General features: G+C 39.3%; 1 protein-coding gene across 2 annotated transcripts in view; it reads left to right on the forward strand.

Annotated features, from left to right (window-relative positions):
- Nucleotides 1–558: 558 nt before the first annotated feature.
- The window catches only part of ryk (receptor like tyrosine kinase), a 40,463-nt gene continuing 18,115 nt past the window's right edge, over nt 559–22,906 (forward strand). Inside the window, exons 1-8 of one of the 2 annotated variants that reach the window (XM_044128647.1) lie at nt 559–1,303; nt 12,747–12,868; nt 12,955–13,054; nt 15,019–15,147; nt 16,663–16,719; nt 17,115–17,256; nt 19,338–19,438; nt 21,344–21,427. In XM_044128647.1, the coding sequence (XP_043984582.1) occupies nt 1,084–1,303; nt 12,747–12,868; nt 12,955–13,054; nt 15,019–15,147; nt 16,663–16,719; nt 17,115–17,256; nt 19,338–19,438; nt 21,344–21,427 (955 nt within the window). In that variant the 5' untranslated portion in view covers nt 559–1,083. The remainder of the gene's footprint in view (nt 1,304–12,746; nt 12,869–12,954; nt 13,055–15,018; nt 15,148–16,662; nt 16,720–17,114; nt 17,257–19,337; nt 19,439–21,343; nt 21,428–22,906) is intronic. The other variant, XM_044128648.1, reaches the window with a different exon arrangement.

Here is a 22,906-nt window from a genome sequence, read left to right on the forward strand (position 1 = left end):
AATCTTTTCCAGGGGCACCACTCTCTGCAGTCGTTTCATTTTCTACGGTACCCTCAATAAACGAAATATGGAAAGGGTTATTGTCATTTTGGGATAAAATGTCAATTTTGCATTTATTTTCCTTTTTATATGTAGCAGCCTACACAGCCCACCTCCAATTTCAGAAATGCTGTTATTATTATAGAAAATTGGAGTTCTCGCTTATGTGGCTTTAAACTTTAGGATCCTATTTTTCTAAAGCACAAGTCGAGGTGAGGTACTTCGTTCGCACTCTAAAACATAATCTCTTCATAATTCAGTTAATGCATACATATTTGTACGAGTGTTTAGTGTAAAATACCATAAGTCGAGTATATCTAATAATGTGATTTACAAAAAAAGTATCTACAATAACTACTTAGAAGTTGTCTAAAACGATCCTTTTAATCTGACAAATGCGCCTCATTGGAACGCATATTTCAACATTTATAGAATAGTCGGATCATTTTTCTGTTCGTTTTATCTCGAACGTACCTGAATCGGACGAGCTTCAGAAATATTTCCCACAGCACCTGAAGGCGGCACTCAGCTCCTGCGGTGGGAGCAGCGAGCGTTCCGCGGCCCCCCTCCTCCCTGCTCCGAGTGAAAACTGAGACAGTGAGGAAAAAGCAACGGGAGGACATACCAAGGAGGGAGAAGGCTTCATGTATTAGCGACTCTGCTGCTTTCGGGTACTTTTGTTACCCTTGTTTCGTTTTTTACCGCACAAATCAATGTGCAATGTGGCGACATCCAGTACGTCTCTTATTCGGCTGGAAAACGTCGTAAATCTTAGCGCGAGCACGGTGAACGACAGTCTGACCGCCGAGGGTTAGCACAACTAAACTCAAGTTAGCCTCCTCTGGCTAACTTAGCCTGTTTCAGCACGAAAGAAAAGACTTTAAAAAAAACAGATTTGTGGCTAAAATAGGTACAGTAATTAGTGACGCTGCGGCGTAATTTAACTCGGAATGTTTCCTCCACGGATTAACTTCACGGACGGATGAGAAAGAAACTATCGACTGTTGAGGAGGGAACACAACAGCGAGCCAGACGACCACTGCTATGTTGGGGTTGACTGTGAGGACTGGCAGCCCGTCTGAGAGCCGGGGCTGGCCTCACTCGGTGCTGTGGAGGCTCGGGGGCTTCTTCTTCCTGCTGCTGCTGGAAGGCGCCTGCTGCCTCGCCAGCCACAGCATTCCCTCAGGCGTCCACATCAACGTCAACAACAACAACCCTCGTGTCAACATTTACATGAGCGTGGAGGAGGTGAAGAAGTTTCTAGGTAAGCAGGCCTTGTTATAAAGTCAGCTGTGAATGTATCCCAGTCTGCCTGTGTTTCTGTGTAAGGTATTCATACTTAGACGTTGAAGTCTCTGATTGGGATGTGATCAGATAAACACAACAAACACAGCAGGTAACTAAGGTGAGAGGAAAACGAGAAAAAGAAAATTTTCGTTTGATAACCAATGAATAAAATACATTGTGAGCAAGTTACCCAAATAACACTACACATACCATCCACACGGTGAAGCATAGTGATGGCTGTGTCATCCTGTGGGGTTGTTGTTCTTTAGCTGAGTCAGACTTAATAGAGCTAAATACAGAATAAAGCACAGAACTTGAGAAAGTCGGAGAAGTTCACCTTCCAGCACTACAGCCGATGCTACAATCCCATTTTTCTTTAGATCAAAGCATAATCACGTGTTAGCGATTACCCTCTCAAAGTCCTAAATCCAGTTGGGACTCTTGGGCAAGAGTCATCCAGAACGACTGAGCTTGAGCTTGAAGAATCAGCAAAATCTTCAGGCTCTATGGCAGGGGTGTCAAACTCCAGTCCTCAAGGGCCAGTGTCCTGCAACTTCTAGATTTGCCTCTGCTGCACCACACCTGTATAGAATAATTAGGTCATTAGCAAGTCTCTAGAGAACTGATCTACACAAGGAGGAGGTGATTAAGCCATTTCATTTGGGCGTTTTGTACCTGTGGCACATCTAAAAACTGCAGGACAGCGGCCCTTGAGGACTGGAGTTTGACACCCCTGCTCTATGGCATATAAGCTGGTAGAAAAAAGAACCCCGAGACTTTCGGCTGTAATTGTTTTATTCAAAATATTGGCTCAGCTAGGCTAAGTACAGAGTTACACTTCTCTGATTATTTGTTAAAACTGGGTAATTGTCCTTCTTCTCAGTTTTGTGGTTTGTTTGACATATAATCAGAATAAAATGCATTGAATTTGTGCTTGTCTGACAATATCTTATTTTCTTATGAAGTCACACTTGATAGTAAACATTAGAAAGAAATGTAATGTAATTATGGTTTAGTCTTTTGCCCATAGAAAGCAGGATTTGGTTCTTAAATACAGGCCTGAAAGGAACGATTATTTCAGTAATTGATTGTTCTGTAGATTATTCTGATGATTAATTGAATAATTAATAATGAATTAATTCTGCAGATTGTGGTTTCCGAAAAAATAATTATAATTTACGTCTGCAACTGAGGATTATTTTAGTAGTCGATGATCGGATAGAAAAAAATCGACACAAATTTTTCATTTAACCACTGAAGCTTATTTTACACAACAGTAGAAATGCATAAAAATAAAAATAGATAAGGGTAATTTTCAGCCTACTGTGTAAGTACAGTCAGTTCAGTGTTTTAATCTGAAATGAAATCATCTTTGTCCAAGTTTTTATTTTTATTTTTTATTATTTGTTCCTGCTCTTCTCTTCAGACATTTTTGCTGGCTATAAACCAACACCCGATTACCAGACGACTATATATAGCAGAGCAATTGAGACTTAATTACAAAGGTTTTTCAATTTCCACTTAATTAAGAGAAAGAACAAAATGGCCTTGAGGCTTGTCTGATGTTTGTGTAAAAATAGGGGGGGAAAAAAACCCCATACACAACACAAACAATATACAACCTCCAAATCCTATATTTTGAAACCTCAGGAACAAAATAGTTTATGATGTGGTCGTCTGTTTTAGCACAGCTGTGTACGCTGTTATTCATGTCTTTGGTGCAGTGTGTATAATCATCGGCCATATCAGTCATTTCAGCCATCTATGGTGTCAAAAAGTGACAAAGCTGTGAATTACTCTGGATGTTTGATTGTTTTTTTTTTTTATTTATCTTCTTTGTATGTAACGGCATGAGGTTTTTCTCTTCTCGGATGCCAAGTCTACGTCTGCGTTGCTCCTTAGCTGTTGTTGTAGGGTTTAAACTGGGTGGGAGTGGCTCCTTACACATTTACACAGAAATCAGAAGAGGGCTTTCTACTTTTGCCAGAGTTCCGTCAAAAATGAGTTTGTCATCAACCTGTAACCGCGTTAACATTTATTTGTGGGTCAACAGCGATATCTTTTTCTATTTAGTGGATTTATCAGCAGGTGGAAGTCCATGGTGTCACAAGACTATTGTGTTGGCCAGTTCATTCAGTGAAAATGCTGTTATTCAGAGCTGCTACGCATCAAACAGAAGGACTGGTTTGCTTGTGGCTATATTTAGTTTGCTTTGATGCTTCAACTCATTCAGCACCAGACTGAACAGCCATTGTGAAAGGGAAATGCGCCATCATCCAGTATTTAGGCTTTAACATATTAAGATGTAATAAAAAGAATATCTGGTGACTCAAGTCAATACTGCGTCAAACTTTGACAGTCCAACTAGGAAAAGGCTGAGTAAATCGTGGCCGATATAAGATGCAAGGAGCATAGACTTTCTAAAGATGATACTCTACCTCAGTTCAGGTTTGCAAAGTTACATATGAAACCAAATGACGTCTTAAATTATGCCATTTGAAAATACGGCCAGAAAGTTTGGCTACGGAGAACAGAATATCAGCACAAACATCATTCTATCGACTGATCGGCTAAAAAAAATGGCACATTGTGCAGCTTTTTCATTTAAATGCTTAAACCTTTTTTTTTTTTTACACAATATTAGAGATGCATTAAAAGATGCAAATAAGCCAATAATTCAATTACTCTTATAAATAAGAAGTCAAAAATGTATGTTATTACCTAAAATGGAATTACATAACATTTCTTTTAGGGAAGGCTTGATCATTTGTAGCAAAGGATGCATCTATAGTTAAAAGATGCATATTAATTTCATTAATAGTGATTAATCAAATTAATCACTATTAATTTGATTAATCATTTCAACCCTGCTCAAAACCTCAACAAACTAAGTCAAAATGTATTCTTCTTGGTAAGGTGTAATGTGTGGAGATGGAATTCTATCTGGACAGAAACTTGTTTTATTACTTTTATTAGTTAAATGAATTTTACAGAAAATATACAATGCATTATTTAACTAGGATAGAACATTGAAATGATGCAAAATTGAATTTGGCAGCTCAGACCTGAAAGCAAACAAGACGCCGGTGTCGGCCACAACGACGCCGGATTGGTGCAACTGTAAAACAATTGAGTTTTTCTCAAATATTTCAGACAGTCATATGCAAATTGATTTCAGAAACTTCAGATTCAGCTCGGGATAATGCGTATCTGTTTCTATGGTAACTGATGGAAATCTGTCCTGGTCCAAAGCAGCTTGGGGTTCCACTGTAGCGATCAACACCATGAAAGTGATGGAGAGGTTGAAACTCGCGGTTAGAATCTAACAGTCTGCAGATTCTTAGTAAACATGGTTACATTGGCCAAAGCAGCAATTCAAACCTGTTTTCTTGGTTGTCTGTCACACATTTCAGCAACAAGGCAGTTCAAAGTGCTTTACACCATAAAACCATCATACAGCCACCAATTATCAAACAAACCATAAACATTACATTTAGTAAAATGTTGCCATCAAGTGAATACACATCAAATATACTGATCAGTGTTCCAGTATCAACTCTAAACTGATTGGGTTTTTCACCTTGATTTAAAGGAACTCAGTGTTTCAGCAGTTTTGCCGTTTTCTGGAGGTTGGTTCCAGATTTGTGGTGCATAAAACAACTGAATGCTGCGTCTCCATGTTTGGTTCTGGTTCTGGGGATGGAGAGCAGAACCGGAACCAGAAGACATGAGAGGTCTGGAAGGTTGATACAACAACAACAACAACACAACAACAGGTCTTTAATATATTTTGGTGATCGGCATTTACAGTTGATTAGTTTTCTATAGCTTAAAGCATTAGTGTTGGATCTGACTCCTGTTTAACATCAGGTTTCAGCTCTCCTCTCCATTGTAGCTACAGTCCAGAAGAACATTTATGTTTTTCCAAATTTTTTTATGTTTTACTGACTGGTGAAACTTTGAAACAGTTTTACATTTACTCCCTTCCTGCTCGTTCATATTTTCTCTGCGCAGAGACCGAAACCCTGAGGCTCTTCTCTAAGCATCTCTGGTCGATGCAGTCTTCGCATAAATTTTCTGCTTTTGGAGCAGATGATAACTTTCCCAAACACCCCGACTCCCCAGGGTTCAGTAAGGAAAACATCCTACCTCAGCTGAGCTCTGGTTCGGGGCTGACGGACCGGCGGCATTCCTTAACTGCTTTTCCATGTGACTAACGGGTAATGAACCTGAAGCTCGTGTTGGGATTCATGTTCTTTTCTACTGTTCATCTCCCACATCAGTTCTTGTCTTAACTCACACAGACTGTTAGGATTTTAATGGTGTTTCTGAGATTGCACTGACATAGTTTATCATGATTTTTGTACAAATTTATTTTTGAAGTCAAAAATTGGGGATTCCTCCCCCCCAGGTTTGGTTTAACGTCTCTCTTCCTTAGAAGTTAAGCCTGCAGCTCAGCCTGTCTCAATAAGTAATGAATCAACTAATCACATGATAAAATAAAATGAGCTTGATCATTTCCATGCTGATGATTAATGGTTTTTTTAAGGGTAATTTTGTTCACAGAGACAGCATGATCCATTGATCCGTATGACTTTGTGTTTAGTGCCTTGAAATTGGGCCCCTGTCCCTTTAATAAGCTCCTGCTCTTTTTGAAACCCAGCCTTGAGGAAGGCATCACAACTTGGCTCCTCTAGTAACCCTTTAACAATGTTTTTAATCAGAATTGCACTGAGAAGTAGCTGCTGTGATGAGCTGGTGTTTGCTACTTGCATCTGGCTAGTCTGAAGGAGCTGAGTGGTGGAGTCGCAGGGGAGGGCTGCTCTGTGAGGTGGAAGCCTGGAAACTGCAGGGAACGCTTTGTCCAACCAGATGTTTTGCACAGCTGAATGGTTGCCATGGGAGATTTAAGGATTTCTCCAACATGAATGAAAGAATCAACGCAACACTCCATGTATGTTTTTGATGAGAGAATAACATTACAAAGGACGTAATCAAAATGTTGATTTTACATAATACTGCCCCTCTAATGGTGACAAAACAGTTTGTTTAATCATCAGAATGCTGTTTCTTACCATCGTGTGCTGCACCATGTTCTTCATGGTTTAGTTCTCAGATTCAGAAATACTCTGAATCAAACTATCCACATTTTGAACAGCTCAGGGCATGTCGGGTCCTCTCTCTCTCTCTCTTTCTATCTCTTTCTCTCTCTCTCTCTCTCTCTCTCTCTTTCAGCCTCCTCCAGAGGCTGAAAGGCAAAGCCCAGGCTTTGAAAAAGAGGCATGATTGGCAGCAGCATTCATTTCCTACATGCCACTCTTCAAGAATCCTCTGGCCGTTCATCTTTTGTCTGAGCTGCTCCCGCTTACATGAGGTTCTGTAAAACTGAAACCCTTTTTGTGTGTGCATGTGAGTGTGTTGTTGGCTTTCTGGATCCCAACCACGTTGTCCTTTCTCCGTTTTTCATATCAAATTATCTTGAAATGTTTCTCCTGTTCAAGTCCAGGCTGTGGAAATACTGTCTAAACAATTAACGAGATACAAGAAACTTATTTTTGTAGCTTTTATTCAAAAGATGATACATTTTCTAAGGAAATGCATCTTCTTTTAAACTATAAAAAAAAACAAACAGAGTGTGTTTGTTCTTCAGCGAACACTCCACCGTTTCAAAACGAGAAACTTGTTCCAAAAATACCCGAGTAGGGATAGTGTATTTGAGAAGTCGCCTAAAGATGCATCCATGTTGATGCAACCAGAGTTTTTATAATAAAAGTTTTATAGGAAACCAGTTCATATTTATGTAATGAACTGGGGAGCTCCCTTGAGAAACGTATGAACACGAATGCTGTAGTGGGACATCGGCGAACTGCGGCACTCAGGCTCTCTTGTTTTATTCCCTCGAGGCGCGTGACGAACAAGAGAAGAAAATTGATGCACGGCCTCTTTGAAGTGACTCAAAGGAAACCACAGAGATTGGGACTGAATGTGTGTGTTTCCTCTGGCTTTTAAATGGGACCTTTTTGTAGCATCTGGTGATGCTGTTGCAGGGTTTGTGTAAATAGGCATTAGGCTTTGGTCAGAGGAAACTGGACTCGGTTCTGTTTATTGATTTAGATGGTTGCATCTGGTTTGCCACAACGCGGTGATGTTCAGACGTTTGCCAATGCAAGTGGGTGGGATTTTTTTTCCTAGTTAAAATGCGAAATTTTTCAAATTATTTATACTTCATATGCAGTATTTCAATTAAGACTTGATCTGTAACTCGAAACAGTGTTTTATCAAAAAACTTTTATTTATTTTTTTATCTTTTGCTTTGGTCAAGAAATTTTTACTTTCTTCTCAGGAATACAATTACTCCTTCATCAGAAATATTGAATTTAGCCAAGGACTCTTTACGGTTTTGCTTAGTATGAAATCAAAATGAAAGCAAAAAATGTTTCCTTTTTATTAAAAAAGACACCCAAATTCTTTGCTGCACCATCAGAGACCAAATTTGAAGCAATCTGAGTTGCATTCTAGGCGGTTGCATAAAATCATTGCAAGACTCAATCACTGTTCATATTCACGTCTCTTTTGTTTAATAAATGCACAATGTGGTATTTTTTTCCCCCTCGGATTTTTCTCACCATCTCCTGTCTTGCTGAATCTCACTTTATGTAAACATAACATATTGTGGGATTGCAACAGCTGTCACTGTGAAACACATGACCACTGGGAAAAATTTTTATAAACTTTGCTTCAAATTACACTTTTGTGACATCATTTGAAGAATTGCTTCAGCTCTAAAGAGCAAGCCTTGGTAGATACCTAGAACCAGCATGATGCATCTATGCAAAATATTCAGTAAAACAAGGCCTTGTGGTTCCATCAATATTACAGTGCATGGTATGAGATGCTTATATTGTGGTAGGTTTTGCAGACATATTGTCAAAACCTGCTGTGAACATCATTGTTACGTGAAAAACACTAGAATTGTTTACAAAAATAAAAAAAACTGATTCATTAGATTGTAAAATGTGAACCTAACAAAGTAGTCCATGATATTTGCACCGTTAGTGATGCTGACTGAATCACAGAGATGTTCATGTCAAAGTTTCTAAGATTGCCACTTTCTCATCAAATGCATCCTATCTAGTATTCATATAACCCTTCATTGGCGTTAGGGAAGAAATGCAGCAGCAAGAACATCCGTCTTGTTCCATTGTCATATCACGGTTAGTTTTCATGCTTTCACTCTCTTCACTCTCTCAAACTTTTATCCTTCCTTTCCTCCTGCTCCCTGCTGTTATAGGTTTGTTTGAGCCTCAGGCGGATCGTTTTCTGCCTCCCCAGTTATTGTGGCTTTCTAGAGAAAGGTCGGCCTGATGGAAACCTCCCGAACACTCTGCGATGAAGGCTTTTAGAGGTGGCGTGTCGGCTCTGCACACAACTAGCTCTTTGTTGTACCACCTGACCACTGCCGTCTTTTGTTCTCCCCTTTCAACGGCATCCACAGTCTGTCAGAGAGCAGAACATGCAGACCGAAATGCCACAGAAAGCTGCTTTTCCTAGCACCGATTGGTCTGTTGTTGGGTTCTAAAGCCGTCTTTAAAAGGCATCCACGTTTGCTTCACTCCATTTTTTACTCATGACGAGGTCCGCCACCAGGGTTTCAAGTTCAGCTTTTAATTTCTGAACCTGAAAGAGAAATGAGTCATCATTTCTCCCTGCCAACACTTGAAAGAGAAGTTGATGTGCCCTTTAGCAAACTGCTGTGAAGCTGGATAGTGGTTGAATGCAGAAGACTGATTACACTTGGCAGCTCTCAAATATATTGTCTGAAATTAAACCCAGTACCTAGTTATACATAGATCTAATGTGGCATGGTTAGGCTGATCAGGATACAAGTAGACCAGTCCTGCTATGACAGTTCCCCGCTGTGCTGAGTGATAAGGTCTGTGTTACCCACTTTTATACCGAGAGCTAACAAGCTTGATCCAACCTGACTAATTAACATACATTGTAGGCCTAAGCTCGAAGTAAGCCCTCCATAATTTGAGTACGCAGTGTGACTTCTCCTGTTCTTAGCTTTTGTTTAACATCTTCAAGCTTCCTTTTGGCGTTTGCTGTAACCACAGGTGTAAATGATCTGGGATGTGTGATCGATGGCAGCAGAGCAGGGCAGAGCCAGGTGGACACGCAGTGCGCTGCACTTGTTTCAGTCTTGTGAACATCTGCGCCTTGCTTTCTTTCCTTCCTGAACAGAATAAACTGCCTACTCCTCTATTTGTAATAATTAGATTAACAAAACTTTATATTATGCATTTTCGTTTGGCTTTCTCTATGCTGTTGACAACAGGTCCATTAGCTGACAGAGCAAAGATTACAAGTCTGTCAGGATTCATTATCAAAAACAAGCAGACGTTTTCCACACAAAGAACATTCAGTCCATTACAACGTTAGGTTTTCAGGCTTGATATTTATTGACTATTATTAACTAATCATCTGAACACAGCGGTGGTTGATTAGCTAATTTGGGTCGCCTTTTGTTTTGTTTTCTTATTTGAACCAAACCACTGAATTCCACAGCACATCTACATGTTAAGGTTGTCAAAGTCAAGCTAGCACCACTGACCTACTTCCCTTGCTATTTAAAAAAAATATTTTTATTAAACTGTGAAATGAGATACCATTGGACCTTGTTATCTCCTTGTCTTAGTGGTGACAGTTAGTAGCAAAGTGACGCATCCCTATTTCTTTTATATATCATATGTACATTTAAGGTTTATGTTGTCAACTTCACAGCTAAAACCAATGGTAGTTATTGTTGTCTAGCTGTTTTTTTCCCCTCCAGCAGGGAGTTGGGGCTCGGGCTCTTGCATGCATGACGTCACGTTTCAACATGTCCATAAAACAACAGACGGCTTGCTTGCACGTCTTTGTGCTGCATAAATGTAACTTCACCTTTCTTGAGATTTTGAATCATTTGACAAGCTGCTGCGGGTTCAGTTACCTCTAAAATGATAGTATAAAGAAATCATGTCAGAGAGAAATTCTCTCACCCGTATGTCTCCAGGTCGGTGTTTGATTCACGTGTTGAAGGACCGCCGGTGCTGAAACAATGACTGTATTCCTTCACCTCGGAGTGTACCCAGGTGTGTCGGGAGGGGAGTTTCCCATCACTTCTTCTATTTTGGCCTCATCCTTTGGTGCCGCTGTAAATCACTTGACACTTGCAGAGAGAAATGGAAATGTCCGGCTTGAAACGAACTGAAAACATGACAAGTCCTGGAATCCAAAACCTCTTTTCCCACGGGTCATTGTAGAGGTCAGGATCAAAGATGCTCTTGTAAATACTATGAAGCTTTGACCAAACTTTGTAACCGAACAGCAGCTCTGTTACAGACACATTTCATTTTATTCATTCATTCATTGTTGCAGAAAGCAGTGCGTGTCAGGGATCAGACTGCAGTGGTTACACTTCCTTTAGCTCAGGAACCTCTTATTCCCAGCTCTCAGCCTGTGTACACACTGACCTGCTGCTGTGTCCGTCACCTTTCATTCCTGTTTTCAAACTCTTGTCAGCTTGCCTTAATTGAGAAAACTGCTCAGATATAAACTTGGATGTAGATCAATATTTTCTGTAAGGAGGGAAACATCCTTCTCTGTTTGAAGTTGTGCTGTCCAGCTTCCTGACTGAGAACGTTTTGAGCAAGATGGACACGAAACCAGCATGTCAATCTTTGACCCATCATTCTAAAATATCATTAATGTATTTATTTTGATCTATTTTAACCTTTTCATACTCATCAGAAAAACAAGATAAAGAAAAAACACAATACTGAAAAAGAAAAGGACATGAAAAAGCAACTAGTACTAGACAAAACTAGTACAGAAATAGAAAATATTTAAATTCCTGTCAATGGCAAGAACACAAAAAAGTTTAAGCGTTCCTTTTATACAAACAGCCTCATCAAAATCAAAAAAGCAGAATCTTCCCTGAATATTTTTCTAAAACATGTCTAACGACTTCCAGCTAAGACAAATCTGTAAAAGAAAATATAATAAAACCTTAAAGTATTTGTTTAGCAAATGATTTTCATACGTTTTCTTAAATTTAAAGAGTGAAACACACAGTTTGAACTCCTCACAGCAATTATTCCTCCCCTGAATCCCTGTAACTTAAGTAAATTTGTTTTTAATATTAATTTAGTGCTGATGATGGAGGAAAAAAATGGTTTAAAACTTGTTAAATAATAATTCTACAAAACCTGTGTCCTTGTTTATTAAATTTAAACTTTCTATTTTTGGAAAAAAAAAAAAAGCTAACTGGGGGGGAAAAAATCTGATTTGAGTGAAACAAAGTGTCTCTGTGGACTTGTCAGGTGCTGGTTAATGTAACACGCGTCTCCTCTTTAGTTTGGTAGATTTGTAGGAATGTCTTTGTCTGCAGCAGGAGAAGACACGGGTTTGAAGCAGGCGCTCAGAGAAAACCTAGAGGGGCCTGCGAGAGGCCGGGCCCGTTTTTGATTCTTCTCTTTAAAGTCTGTGTTCTGAAAGTCACCATCAAAAGGTCGTAGCGCTGCGGCTGCTGCTGCCACTGCTGCTGCCGCCTCGGGTCAGAATCGGGGATTTCATCACTATGCATTAGACTTTGATGCAGAGGGGAAAAAAAACCCTCAGATGAATCACTTAAGGGCTCTTTTCATGTTGATTACAAAGCAACTTCATACCGATTTGTTTGCCTTCCTAATCTATGGTCTCCTCTCTTGTGCTTCATACTTGCCCTGCTTCTTATGAGTAAAGAAACTGCTTTCTCTCATGTTGAAGGGTTTTTTTTGTACTGTACTTTTAAATAGTAGTCACAAATTCTAAATAAGAAATGTTCAGCATTTTGTTTTTTGTGACAAATGGAGAGATGAAGAAGAGAGCATTCTTTCAAACTAAGTTGTACATGTATTTCTAAATACAAGTTTACTGTGTGTGTGTGAGTATGCATGGGTGTGTGTGTGTGTGTGTGTGTATTTCCTAGAGCAGACATCTTCAAACTTTTCATCACGGTGGGTTGAAGCTGTCAAGTTCAAAGTAGATGTAGGCCACAAAAATGACATAATAATCTTTTAGTGTATAAAAAATTTAAAAACTACTTTATTTTTTAGTTCTGTTTAACGATACAATAAATTCACAATATTTGACCAAAAACAAATAAATTAGTTTACAGAAAATTTTGGCAGATTTTGGAAAGGATGCAAACATTTCCATATCCAGGGTCAGCATCAGAAGGCTAATGGCGCAGAAGGCTGAGACAGGGATCTGTTTAGCCTTCCTGTTATCTGCTGGAGGTCTTGCTCTCTCTTGATGTAAAGTAATGAAATTTGATTGCTAGCTATCTTTTTATCTTTCACTCTGTTTAAATCATCTGGAACTTGTTTGGTCCACAGGTCTGGATGCAGAGCTGTACTACGTCCGAGACGACATGGTGAATCATTACGCTCTCTCCTTCAACATGCCTGTGCCCACTGAGACTAACAGCCTTTATTTCACATGGTATTCCAGGTCAAAGGTAAGGATTCAGATCCTTATGTCTCTAACTACCTCTATACACATTAAATGTTAGTATGTATGTTGATATTAATTTGTCGTTTAAAGGTCGACTACCAGCTTGGATTCTTGGTGGAGAACCCTCCTGTCTTGAAGAGTCCAGGGAGCAACATCTCCAGTCAGGGGGAGGTTCCCCGCATTCCCTCAGGTCTATAAAACCTTCCATCTTCAGTTGTATCGCTCACCGCGTTGGTCATATTTAAAACACTTTGAAATTGCGTAATTTACAAGAATGACGAGGATGCTCATTGTTCACTTAGTTTACATGTTCATGTTGTTTTGAACCCTTTGCAGCTCCAGTTTTTACCGTGAAAATTTGCACTTTGTAGAATTGTTCTGATTTATCATATGAATGCAGATTTATTTAATGGAAATTTATAAAAATAAAAATTTGGATTGTTCTTTTTTTGTAATCAAAATCACTCACTTTGTTGTGTTCATTTAGAAATACTTGTAAGAAATATTGCTAGGGGGAAAAAAATAAGCTGACAAGTTACACACACACACACAAAAAATATGTTCTTTAAAGAAATTGAATCGTTTGATCTTTGTAACCTGTCACTGTGCTCTTTAACTTGACATCAAGTAAGGCTGAGTGTAGCGGAAGTAACTAATACTGCCACCTGCAGGTTGGAGTTAGCAGTTACTTAAACTTAATGTCTTTTGACCATTAGCACAAAAGAAATTTGGGAATCTGTTGATTTTTGGGTAAATTTCTGCAATTGTGGAATTGTGAAAACCTGGAGGTGCTGATAAATATTACTTTTAGTAGAAAAAATATTGAGCTTTTAACGTTTTTCTATTGATCAAAAATAAATATTTCAATCAGATTAAAGCACAGGTGGCTGCACAGTGGTGCAGTTGGTAGAGCTGTTGCCTTGCAGCAAGAAGGTCCTGGGTTTGATTCCCGGCCCGGGGGTCTTTCTGCATGAAGTTTGCATGTTCTCTCTGTGCATGGTGGGTTCTCTCCGGGTTCTCCGGCTTCCTCCCACAATCCAAAAACATGACTGTCAGGTTAATTGGTCTCTCTAAATTCTCCCTAGGTGTGAGTGTGTGTGTGAATGGTTGTGTGTCTCTATGTTTCTGTGTTGCCCTGCGACAGTCTGGCGACCTGTCCAGGGTGACCCCCGCCTCTCGCCTGGAACGTTAGCTGGAGATAGACACCTCCTGATGCCACTAGGGACAAGAAATAAGGTACTAGGGACAAGGGTGTTAGAAGATGGATGGATAAAGCACAGGTGAAAATGTCTAGTGAAAAAGGAAACTGCTGCTAAGAATATTTCAGCTGGAAGAGCAAATTACCAGGTGAGGAAGAAGAAGGTTCAGTGAAGAAGTATTCATGATTCATGATGGGGAGATCACTGAAAACTGAAACACCAATCTCTTGTTGCAGGCGCTCAAACTTGGTGGCGTCTGGTTCTCTGTGAACAGATCATCTGTTTGTTACCGTATCTCAGAAATGACAGACCGAAATTCCTTGCCATTGTTTGAGACATCTGGGAAATCATTTGTTGTGAGAAGTAAAGCTGAAGGCTGCAGTGAGTCCAACTCCGTGCCAACAGCCTTTCATCCTGATGCAGTCCCTATGTGGGGTGAGGGAGTTGTCTTCCTCAGAGGTTTGCCCAAGAGCACTGCCATGACTAAAGAGTGGGATTTGGTTCAGAATCACAACATTAAGATGTTTGACTTGGAGTCATGAAGCTCTGCTGAAACCCTGTAGTCAGTTGTCAGCAAGCCAGTGGATAAACTGTAATCAACTCCAAGCAGCTTCAGGAAACAGAAGGTCGACATCGTCACTCAAGATTTGTCCCGCCGGTCGTACGGCATAGAAATGCTCCATCACTGAGACAGCAGTGGAGCAAGGTTGATTTTTGTCTGGTGAACCGTTTCTCTCCAAACGATTTAGGGCTCAAACCAATTTTTAAAAAAAATAGTAAAAAATTCTAGATCAGGCATCTGCAGGCTCCAAAAATGTTCTTCCACAATGGCTCCTAATAATTTTGACTTAGAAAGAAAAGTTTCGTAGAGTCTAGTGCTCAGTCATATGTATTCATTTCTCTTATGCACAGACGTTGTGTACGTCTTTGGCTCATGTCTCTGCTTCCTCTACAGTCTTCAGGGTGGACATCGTCTGTTCAGAAAACGTGGATGAAGAGGCGTTTGTCACCATGCAGCTCAACCTGACCAGCCACGCCAACTTCACAGTGCTCAACTTCAAGAGGAGGAAAATGTGCTTCAAAAGTATGAATTCTGGTTCTGGTTAGAGTTACTTATTGCAACAAAACTGAGACGGTGGAGCTGAGTCTGTTGTCTGGATGAGTTTTTTCCCCCCATTTCAAACAAACAAGGAATAGTGTTCCCATTGTATGGCAGGACAGCTGTGTTTGCATGAATGAACTGCAAGCACTTATGATCTGTAATTATGTCGGATCATAATGTGCATGTGGGAACGGTACCCTGTTAATGTACTCACACCGCTTTAACGCTTTATGATTTGTTTACAAAATAAACACAAACTTTAATGTGTATTACAGGGATTTTACATGATCCAACACTATGCTTGGTTTTCAAAATATACTCATTGAAGTGGTTTATTAAGGATTAATACCTAATGGATTCACCTTTTACTCCATTTCCAGCTGCTTATTGTTTAGGGATATTTCGCTATGGTTTTACACGTCGAACCAAAGGTTTTAAAGGAGCAGTGTTACGTAAAATAAAATATTTTGAGCTTTTTATCGTGTTACTTTAATATTATTCCTTCATCAAAAACACACCTGGAGCATTGCTTTGATTCTTCAGTGCATGTTTGAGAAATCCTTTAATATCCTCTAATCTGTCCAAAACACATAGCTAGAGCTATTCCCTCCTTCAAGACGGAGCTCCTCCTCAGTGTTACAGCTTCAGAGCAGCTTTTCCCCGCAAATCCCCCACTCAGCTCCTTCAGACTAGCCAGTAACAATTAGCAAACACCTGATGGAACTGCATGTCTGCTGAGCTGATTACAGAAGTGAAACCCTGGAAAAAATGTTGTTTAAACGGTTACTGGAGGAGCCGTGTTGTGAAGACTTCCTGAAGGCAGAGATTCAGAAACAGCAGGACTTTTTAAAGAAACAGAGGCCCAGTTCCAAGGCTTTAAATTACAAAGTCAAATTCCTTTTTAGTCGTATTTGACATATGCACTATTTTATAGCAAATGAAGGATGTAAGGTTTCCAACGCCTCAGCATTTCGTCCCACCAGCATGACTCTGCCTCCACCATGCTTCCCTCCTCCCTGATGAACATTAACAGAATGACTTAGCAGTTTTCCTTTGCTTTCAAAGATCTAATTACATACAGTCAACAGTTTGTTTGTGAAGGTTGCCTGGATTTTGTTTTTGGAATGTCAGAATATAGATCGTCAGTGTACAAATGTGCAATAAAAATCCAAATAATGAAAAAACATGTAAAATTGGTTCGATAATGTTAATCGATGTTTTTTCTGATTTGTTGCTGTATATGATTTTGGTCCAAATTGTCTTATCAGTGCATCCATAGGAAAAATTTTCAAGTGTTATGACTACTTTAGCATGGCATTGTATGTGGAGCAGATAATTTAGTTTTTCTTTACTTTTTAATAATTTGGTTCCATGAAATACATTCGCTGTATTTCTTGTCAGTATTCTGCATCTTAACTACCATTTAATTGACCACATTCATGTGTTACTCAAGTTTAATCAAATCATCTTTCCTAATCTTTCTTCTTCTCTGAACAGGAATGGACTCAAACATTCCCGTTACCGTCAACAATAACAGCGCGACCACAGCCGGCTGTAAGTAGCCATACCTCCGTCAGGTCCCAACCATCAGAGCGAACTCTTTGAATGGCTTTTCTTCTCCTTGGGCGTCCATACAGACTCTTTGTGAGAGCAGAAAAAGGACTGTTAGTGGGTTTGTCTTCCTTTTGCTGGGTTAGGATGGAGAAACAAAAGGCCATCAGAGCGTTTTTAAAGTAGTAACATTGGACTCAAAGTAAAACCTTAGAGGCACTTAAATCACTCCTTTCTTATTCAAGTTTGTATTTTTTTTAACAGCTTCAAATTTTTTTTAATCACTTCCTGTCTCACAATGTAAACAATGTTTAATCCTCACCCAGGTTTTCTTTATTTACCGTCATCCTTTTGTTTTTTTTTTGTTTTTTTATAAATTTTTTTTTTTTATATAACAGTTGACGGTGTGGCCGCGCCCACCACCTCCACCCAGGTGTTCTACATCAGCGTGAGCGTCTGCTGCATCGTTATATTTCTGGTGGCCATCATCCTGGCCATCCTCCACCTGCACAGCGTCAAGAGGGTGGAGATGGAGGACAGGTTGGAGTTTTCATCCAGTTGTGCTCATTCATGTCTTGTTTGTAGCAGTTAGAGCTCTGATAGGCTCTCACCTGAAATGCATTTTATGCCGAATGCAATTAAGTTTGGTCCCAAATAAAGAACTAAAACTTTCAGACTTAGCTTAAATATGTTAGGTTTGTTCTTTTAAAGCTATGGTGCAAATTACTTTTCTCTTTGAAGCAACCTGAGTTCAAAGGAGGAAGAAAATCAGTTTAATCTGACCCTTTATTGACTTTCCTGGCTAAAAATTGCTTCTTCTTTTTTTTGTTAAAACAATTCACCTGTTTTGCCTGGAGTTAAACTCTACTGACAACTCAGGAAGTCTCATTTGATTTAAAATCTTTGAATAAATATTTCTCGATTGAATTATGCTTCCCTAATTTCTTCTTGACCCCTAATTGAAGTTTCATGGTAGTTTAGTAATTCCTCGTAATCTTCAAGACTAACAGGAGAAGGCAGCCTGCTTATTGTTGACTTGATAACCTATCCTATCTGTTGTTGCTGTTAGTATTCAAGAGCCATAAACTTTTTCTGTTTTCTCCCACCACATCCACAAGATTCAAGGTCTTCTATTGGGATTTTATGTGCTAGAACATCCCAAAGTTAAAAAGGAAAGAAAAGTAGACCAATAGTGATGCATGATTGCCATTTGTTTCAGACAGGTATATGTCTGATGCATTTGCTTTCCTGACAAAAACTGCATATTACCTTTTTTTTTTTTTTTTATTGAGCCGGACCATAGAATATTGTGCCGATTCGTACCACACTTCTGCTTTTATTTAAGAAAAAAATAACGAGGAGCTATTATGTAAACAATATGTTTCTTTTTTCTTCTACTTTGCGGTTAAGCAGGATGATGCGGTTTATCTTCTCATAAAATCCCAGTAAAATAAAAGACCCTGCTTGCTTCTTGAAATCTAGCAAATACTGAAATGGTTCAGGGGCTGTACATGCTTTTAGCTGAGCAAATACAGCTCTGCACATTGTTGGGGTCTAAAAATTAGCATAGATTCTCAATAGAGAAACGTTTGTGACTTTACTCTCTTGTGCCGTTTCTATTCCAGTCCCTCCAGGAAGTTACGATGTCGCGATCATAACTTCACTATTAATGCAAATTCACTCATTTGCAACTTTATGTGTAGTTACAAGTTTTACCAGTCATCACTACATTACGGATAAATCTGACCAATCACCTTAAGATTTTCAGTATCTTTTTAGTTTCTGACCAATCACTGCAACTCGGCTGAATTTGACCAATTCCTTTGGCCCTTTTCAAATTGAACTTCCTTTTCTCTTGAAAGCCGAACCTGGAAGATGAAGGTATGTGTGACTCTGAGCGTTAACCTTTACCTGTTTTTGTTTTACAAAAACCCCTTTGAGCTGTTCTGAAGGATTTGCTCCTATTTTCTAAACAGTTCATGTCAACTTGAATGACCAATATGAAACTCTGTCAACTACTCAGGATATGATTTCTTTTGTATTAAGGCTTCTATCTCTATAAGGTGCATGAAAACGTCATTTTCACTTTAAATATTAACTGTGTTAAAATCCTGTCTTTTTTGGGAAGGTTATGTGCAGCAATTTCAACTTTTTGGAAAAAAATCTAGCTTAACAAAAAATCTGCAACTTTGACCACAACATTTCCAAAGTAACTTTAGGGGGCAACAATCACAAAGAAAGATGGCAGCATCCTGGAGGGATTGAAAATACTGGAGTCCACTTTTCCCTGCTATCAAAGAGAAAAAAGTAGGGATAAAAGTTAGCTTCATCCCTATTTTAATATGCAGTTGAAGTATTCGAGCTTGAAAAACCATCCATGTTTTTATTGTGTTTCGAAAAAAAAAAAATATATATATATATATATATATATAAATATATATATATATATATACACAGTTGGTTTTTTTTGGAAACTGCCTCGAGGCAACATTTGCTGTAAATTGGCACTCTAGAAATAAGACTGAACTGGATTGGGTTGAAACTAGATAACAAAAAGAGTTTTTTTTGTTTGATCTCTGCTGTTTGATCACCTGCATCATGTTTTCTTTCCTTTGTGTCAGTGTGAGTGACAGTGGAAGCTCACAGGGTCTCTCTCAGCCGTCCACCCAGACCACTCAGTACCTGAGGGCCGACACGCCAAACAACGCCGCTTCCGTCACCAGTAAGGTGTTCTTGCTCCATCTGCACTATGTGTGTGTGTGTGTGTGTGTGTGTGTGTGAGAGAGAGAGAGAGAGAGAGACCAGATACATTCGGCATTCACACCATTATCCTCCACATTAGATTAGATTAGATCCATAACTCAGTCCGGCGTGCTATTTATTATTTTTTTTGTACCGTCGCCCTGCCGGCATCTGCAAACGGCAGATGGTTTTCCAAATCTAATAGTCAACTGAATAACACAATTAGCCTCACTCGGTATCATATGATGACAAACGCAGCCGCTGCCGAGGTGTTTGTCTTTCTTTTAGTGGCTGTCGGCCCTGTGACCTCCTCTGCTCTGTGCGGCATGTAAATATCAGCACCATGTGCTTCGCATCAGGCAGCGGTTGACGGGGGAGGGAGGCAACTTTTTCATGCCGGACCTGGCAGGAAGGGATCAAACCCCTAGTTGATGAGATTACAGAACCTGCTGGGAAAGGTAGATTTGTGCTAACAAACTTCAATGCTACATATAAACAAAACAACCCTGAACCTTTCTGAAGCGTCGGATTTGGGCTGTTTGAGCGCAGACATGATGAGCTCTCGCTGGTTCTGCCTGAGGATGTCTGGAACTGTTCAATCCCTCCTCAAATACAAACCGCTGTGAAGTCCATCGTATTAAAGGGTGGGGGGACGCCATTAACTAAAGACTTGGCTCTTGACACCTTTAATTCATTAGGCGGGTCTTAATGAGGTCAAAGTTCAGACATTGGTGAACTCTTGTGGGGGTTTTTTTGTTCCATTTCATAACTTCTAGTCTCTTTCATCTGCTAAGCGTTTTCTTTCCCCACTCATGAGAAACAGGGTTCTAACCTGGATTTAGGAATTGGCCCTCGCCACATTAATGTTTAGACTTGATTTATTTATCTATTGACCATCACTAGTAGTAAAACTGTTAGAATAAGGAGATTTTAGCATTCAATGCAAACAACATGTCAGCGCTTTTGGCCGCTAGATGCATGACAGCAGTCGTATTTTTCTTTTTTTTCTTTCTGGTTTTGGATATTTTCCGGAAAGGTAATTTGCTGCAGGTGCCTCAGTGCTCTGAAGGTCAGAATTATTAGATTTTCCATTGTGGATCACACCAGATACTGTGCAGTGCCAAAGTTTCCTCTCTCCTTGAACTGTTTTTATTCTTTTCTTTCCTTATTTTGCAACCATACCTTTCAACGTATTTTGCTGGAGTTTAGTAAGGTAGAATAGTGAAGTTATTCTGATGCTCCGTAATAAAGTCCAGCACAACTAAGGACCTTCAAAAGTCAGAGAGGATAACAGCAGGTTTTTATTTTTTATTCTTTTGCGTAAAACAGATTTGGGTCACATTTGCCTGCTGCATGACTGTAGCTTTAGCTTGGAAATATTCAAAAGCATGTTGGGATTTATTCTCTCAATAAATGAAGCTCTTTAATGAAGGTCTTGATTTGTTAGAGAACGTTAGTGAATCTTAAACAATATGAAACGTGACTCTTTTATCCTCTTCTTGTTTGTTACACATGAGTTGATTCAGCTCTGCGGAGGTAAATCACCTGTTAGATTAACTGGAAAGCTTTAGTTGGTCATGTTGAGAACCAGAGATAAAATGTCATTCATTGATCCATCACTGCCCTCTTGTGGATTAAATCTGCATTTCTTCTTTTTGCCTTTTCTCTCTGTGTTATACCAATACATTAACCCAGAGCTATATTGTGAAATTCACCCCAGCATGCCCAGTTTAACGGATGGGTAAGGAAACTGAAAATCACATGTAGTTACATCCATTTATCCGTTCAGGTGCCGTTGTAATTTGTGTGAGCAAACCTTGTAATTGCTTATTTCTCCCTTTCTTTCTCCCTCCTTCCACTCCCTGCTTTCCCCTCCTGTCATTAGACAATCACCCTGGCTCTGCACCCATTCTCCAGCTTGCTGCCTCCTCCTTCCAAAACCCAGGTGCCCCCCCTCACGAAACCAAAAGTAAGTTCATTAGGAAGAGGAATCCTAAACACAATGCCGCAGCACACGCTACGCTATTGCCGCACTTTACCAGCTCCAACAAATGCTCCCTCAGGGCTTCAGGTCCTCAGCTTGGCTTGGATTAAAAAAAAAAAAACTCTGATAAGTCTTAACGTTTTTGTATGTTTTAGTTTTTAATACCTTGAGAAAATTCTGATGACATCAGGGCATCAATGGACATCAAAGAATAAAGAAATGTTTGTTTAATTTAAGGATTCACCAATCAGACTTTTGAAACCAATGTCTGAATTTCATAAAGCTCTGACTTGTTGCTACTTAGTATTAACAAGATTCAAATGATTTTAGGCCAAAAATGTTTGTTTTCTTAAAAACTGACCCAGGTCACAGGGTTGTCTCCTGCTGCATTGTTGAAAATAATAATAATAAACGCAATGAAAACGTCCTGGATGTAAGACCTGTAACTGGAATAAATGTTCCACTCCAACACATTCATGTTTTATCTTTATGAAATCCTTTAAATCCTTGATTTAAAATGTCATTTTTTTAAAATAGCTGCACTCTTCTGTTGGCTTGCTTAACCGTGTAGTTATGACCACATAACAAGGCTTTAGTACTGAACAATCCTCACTTGTATAAAGCATCTGTAATTGCAAAGGAGATGCCACACTGTGTGCGTGTCTAAACTAAGACAGGGTTTACTAATAGTTTTAAACAAAGAGGAGATCATTTTTAGAGGTGCTGTTTGAGTGACGTTTCCCCCCTATAGACCAAGTAGACCCTATCTTCACTCTTAAGATTTTCAAAATACTGCCACCATTTCTAAATCCTGCGTTTTCCATAACGGAGATCTAAAGCTCAAAAGGAGGAAACTCATCACCTTCGCTGCACCTTCTTCATCCTTCCTATTACCTGCTGCAGTGTCACACCATGTTGCAGCTGACATTCCTGACTAATGCATATGCTTTGATGCCATTTGTCCTTCCTCTGACTTCATTTTTAAAGTAAATCAGATATTATTTGATTTGAACACCTGGGCAAGATAACTTTATTTAAAAAAAATCCAAAATTAGCTGCTTCTAATTTTCTGCCTGTAATTTAACACATGTGGAAAGAACACACTTAGTTACATCTGAAGCGATTAATCATAGTTAATCATGATTAATCAGTTAATTAAATAACCTTTGAGTAATTTAGTAATTGATTAATCGATAATTGGACAATACAAACTTAAAAAGAGATAATTTGCTGAGAAAACACATTGAGAGCAGCAATTAAGCCAAAACTGTCCAAAATGTATGAGAAAAAAAATTTGTTTAAGATAAATTCACATTTTTCTGTGAATCTGCCAACCCTCCTGTCCAGTGTTGGTTTGTTTTCTGTCTTGTGCCTCGATTTGACTGCACATTTGTTTACTCCTCAGTTCAACATGGTTGAAATGACTGTTGATGTTGTGACCTTTAGGGGGCAGCATCAACCTGC

The sequence above is a fragment of the Gambusia affinis genome, linkage group LG10 (genome assembly GCF_019740435.1).
Source record: "Gambusia affinis linkage group LG10, SWU_Gaff_1.0, whole genome shotgun sequence".
NCBI lineage: Eukaryota > Metazoa > Chordata > Actinopteri > Cyprinodontiformes > Poeciliidae > Gambusia > Gambusia affinis.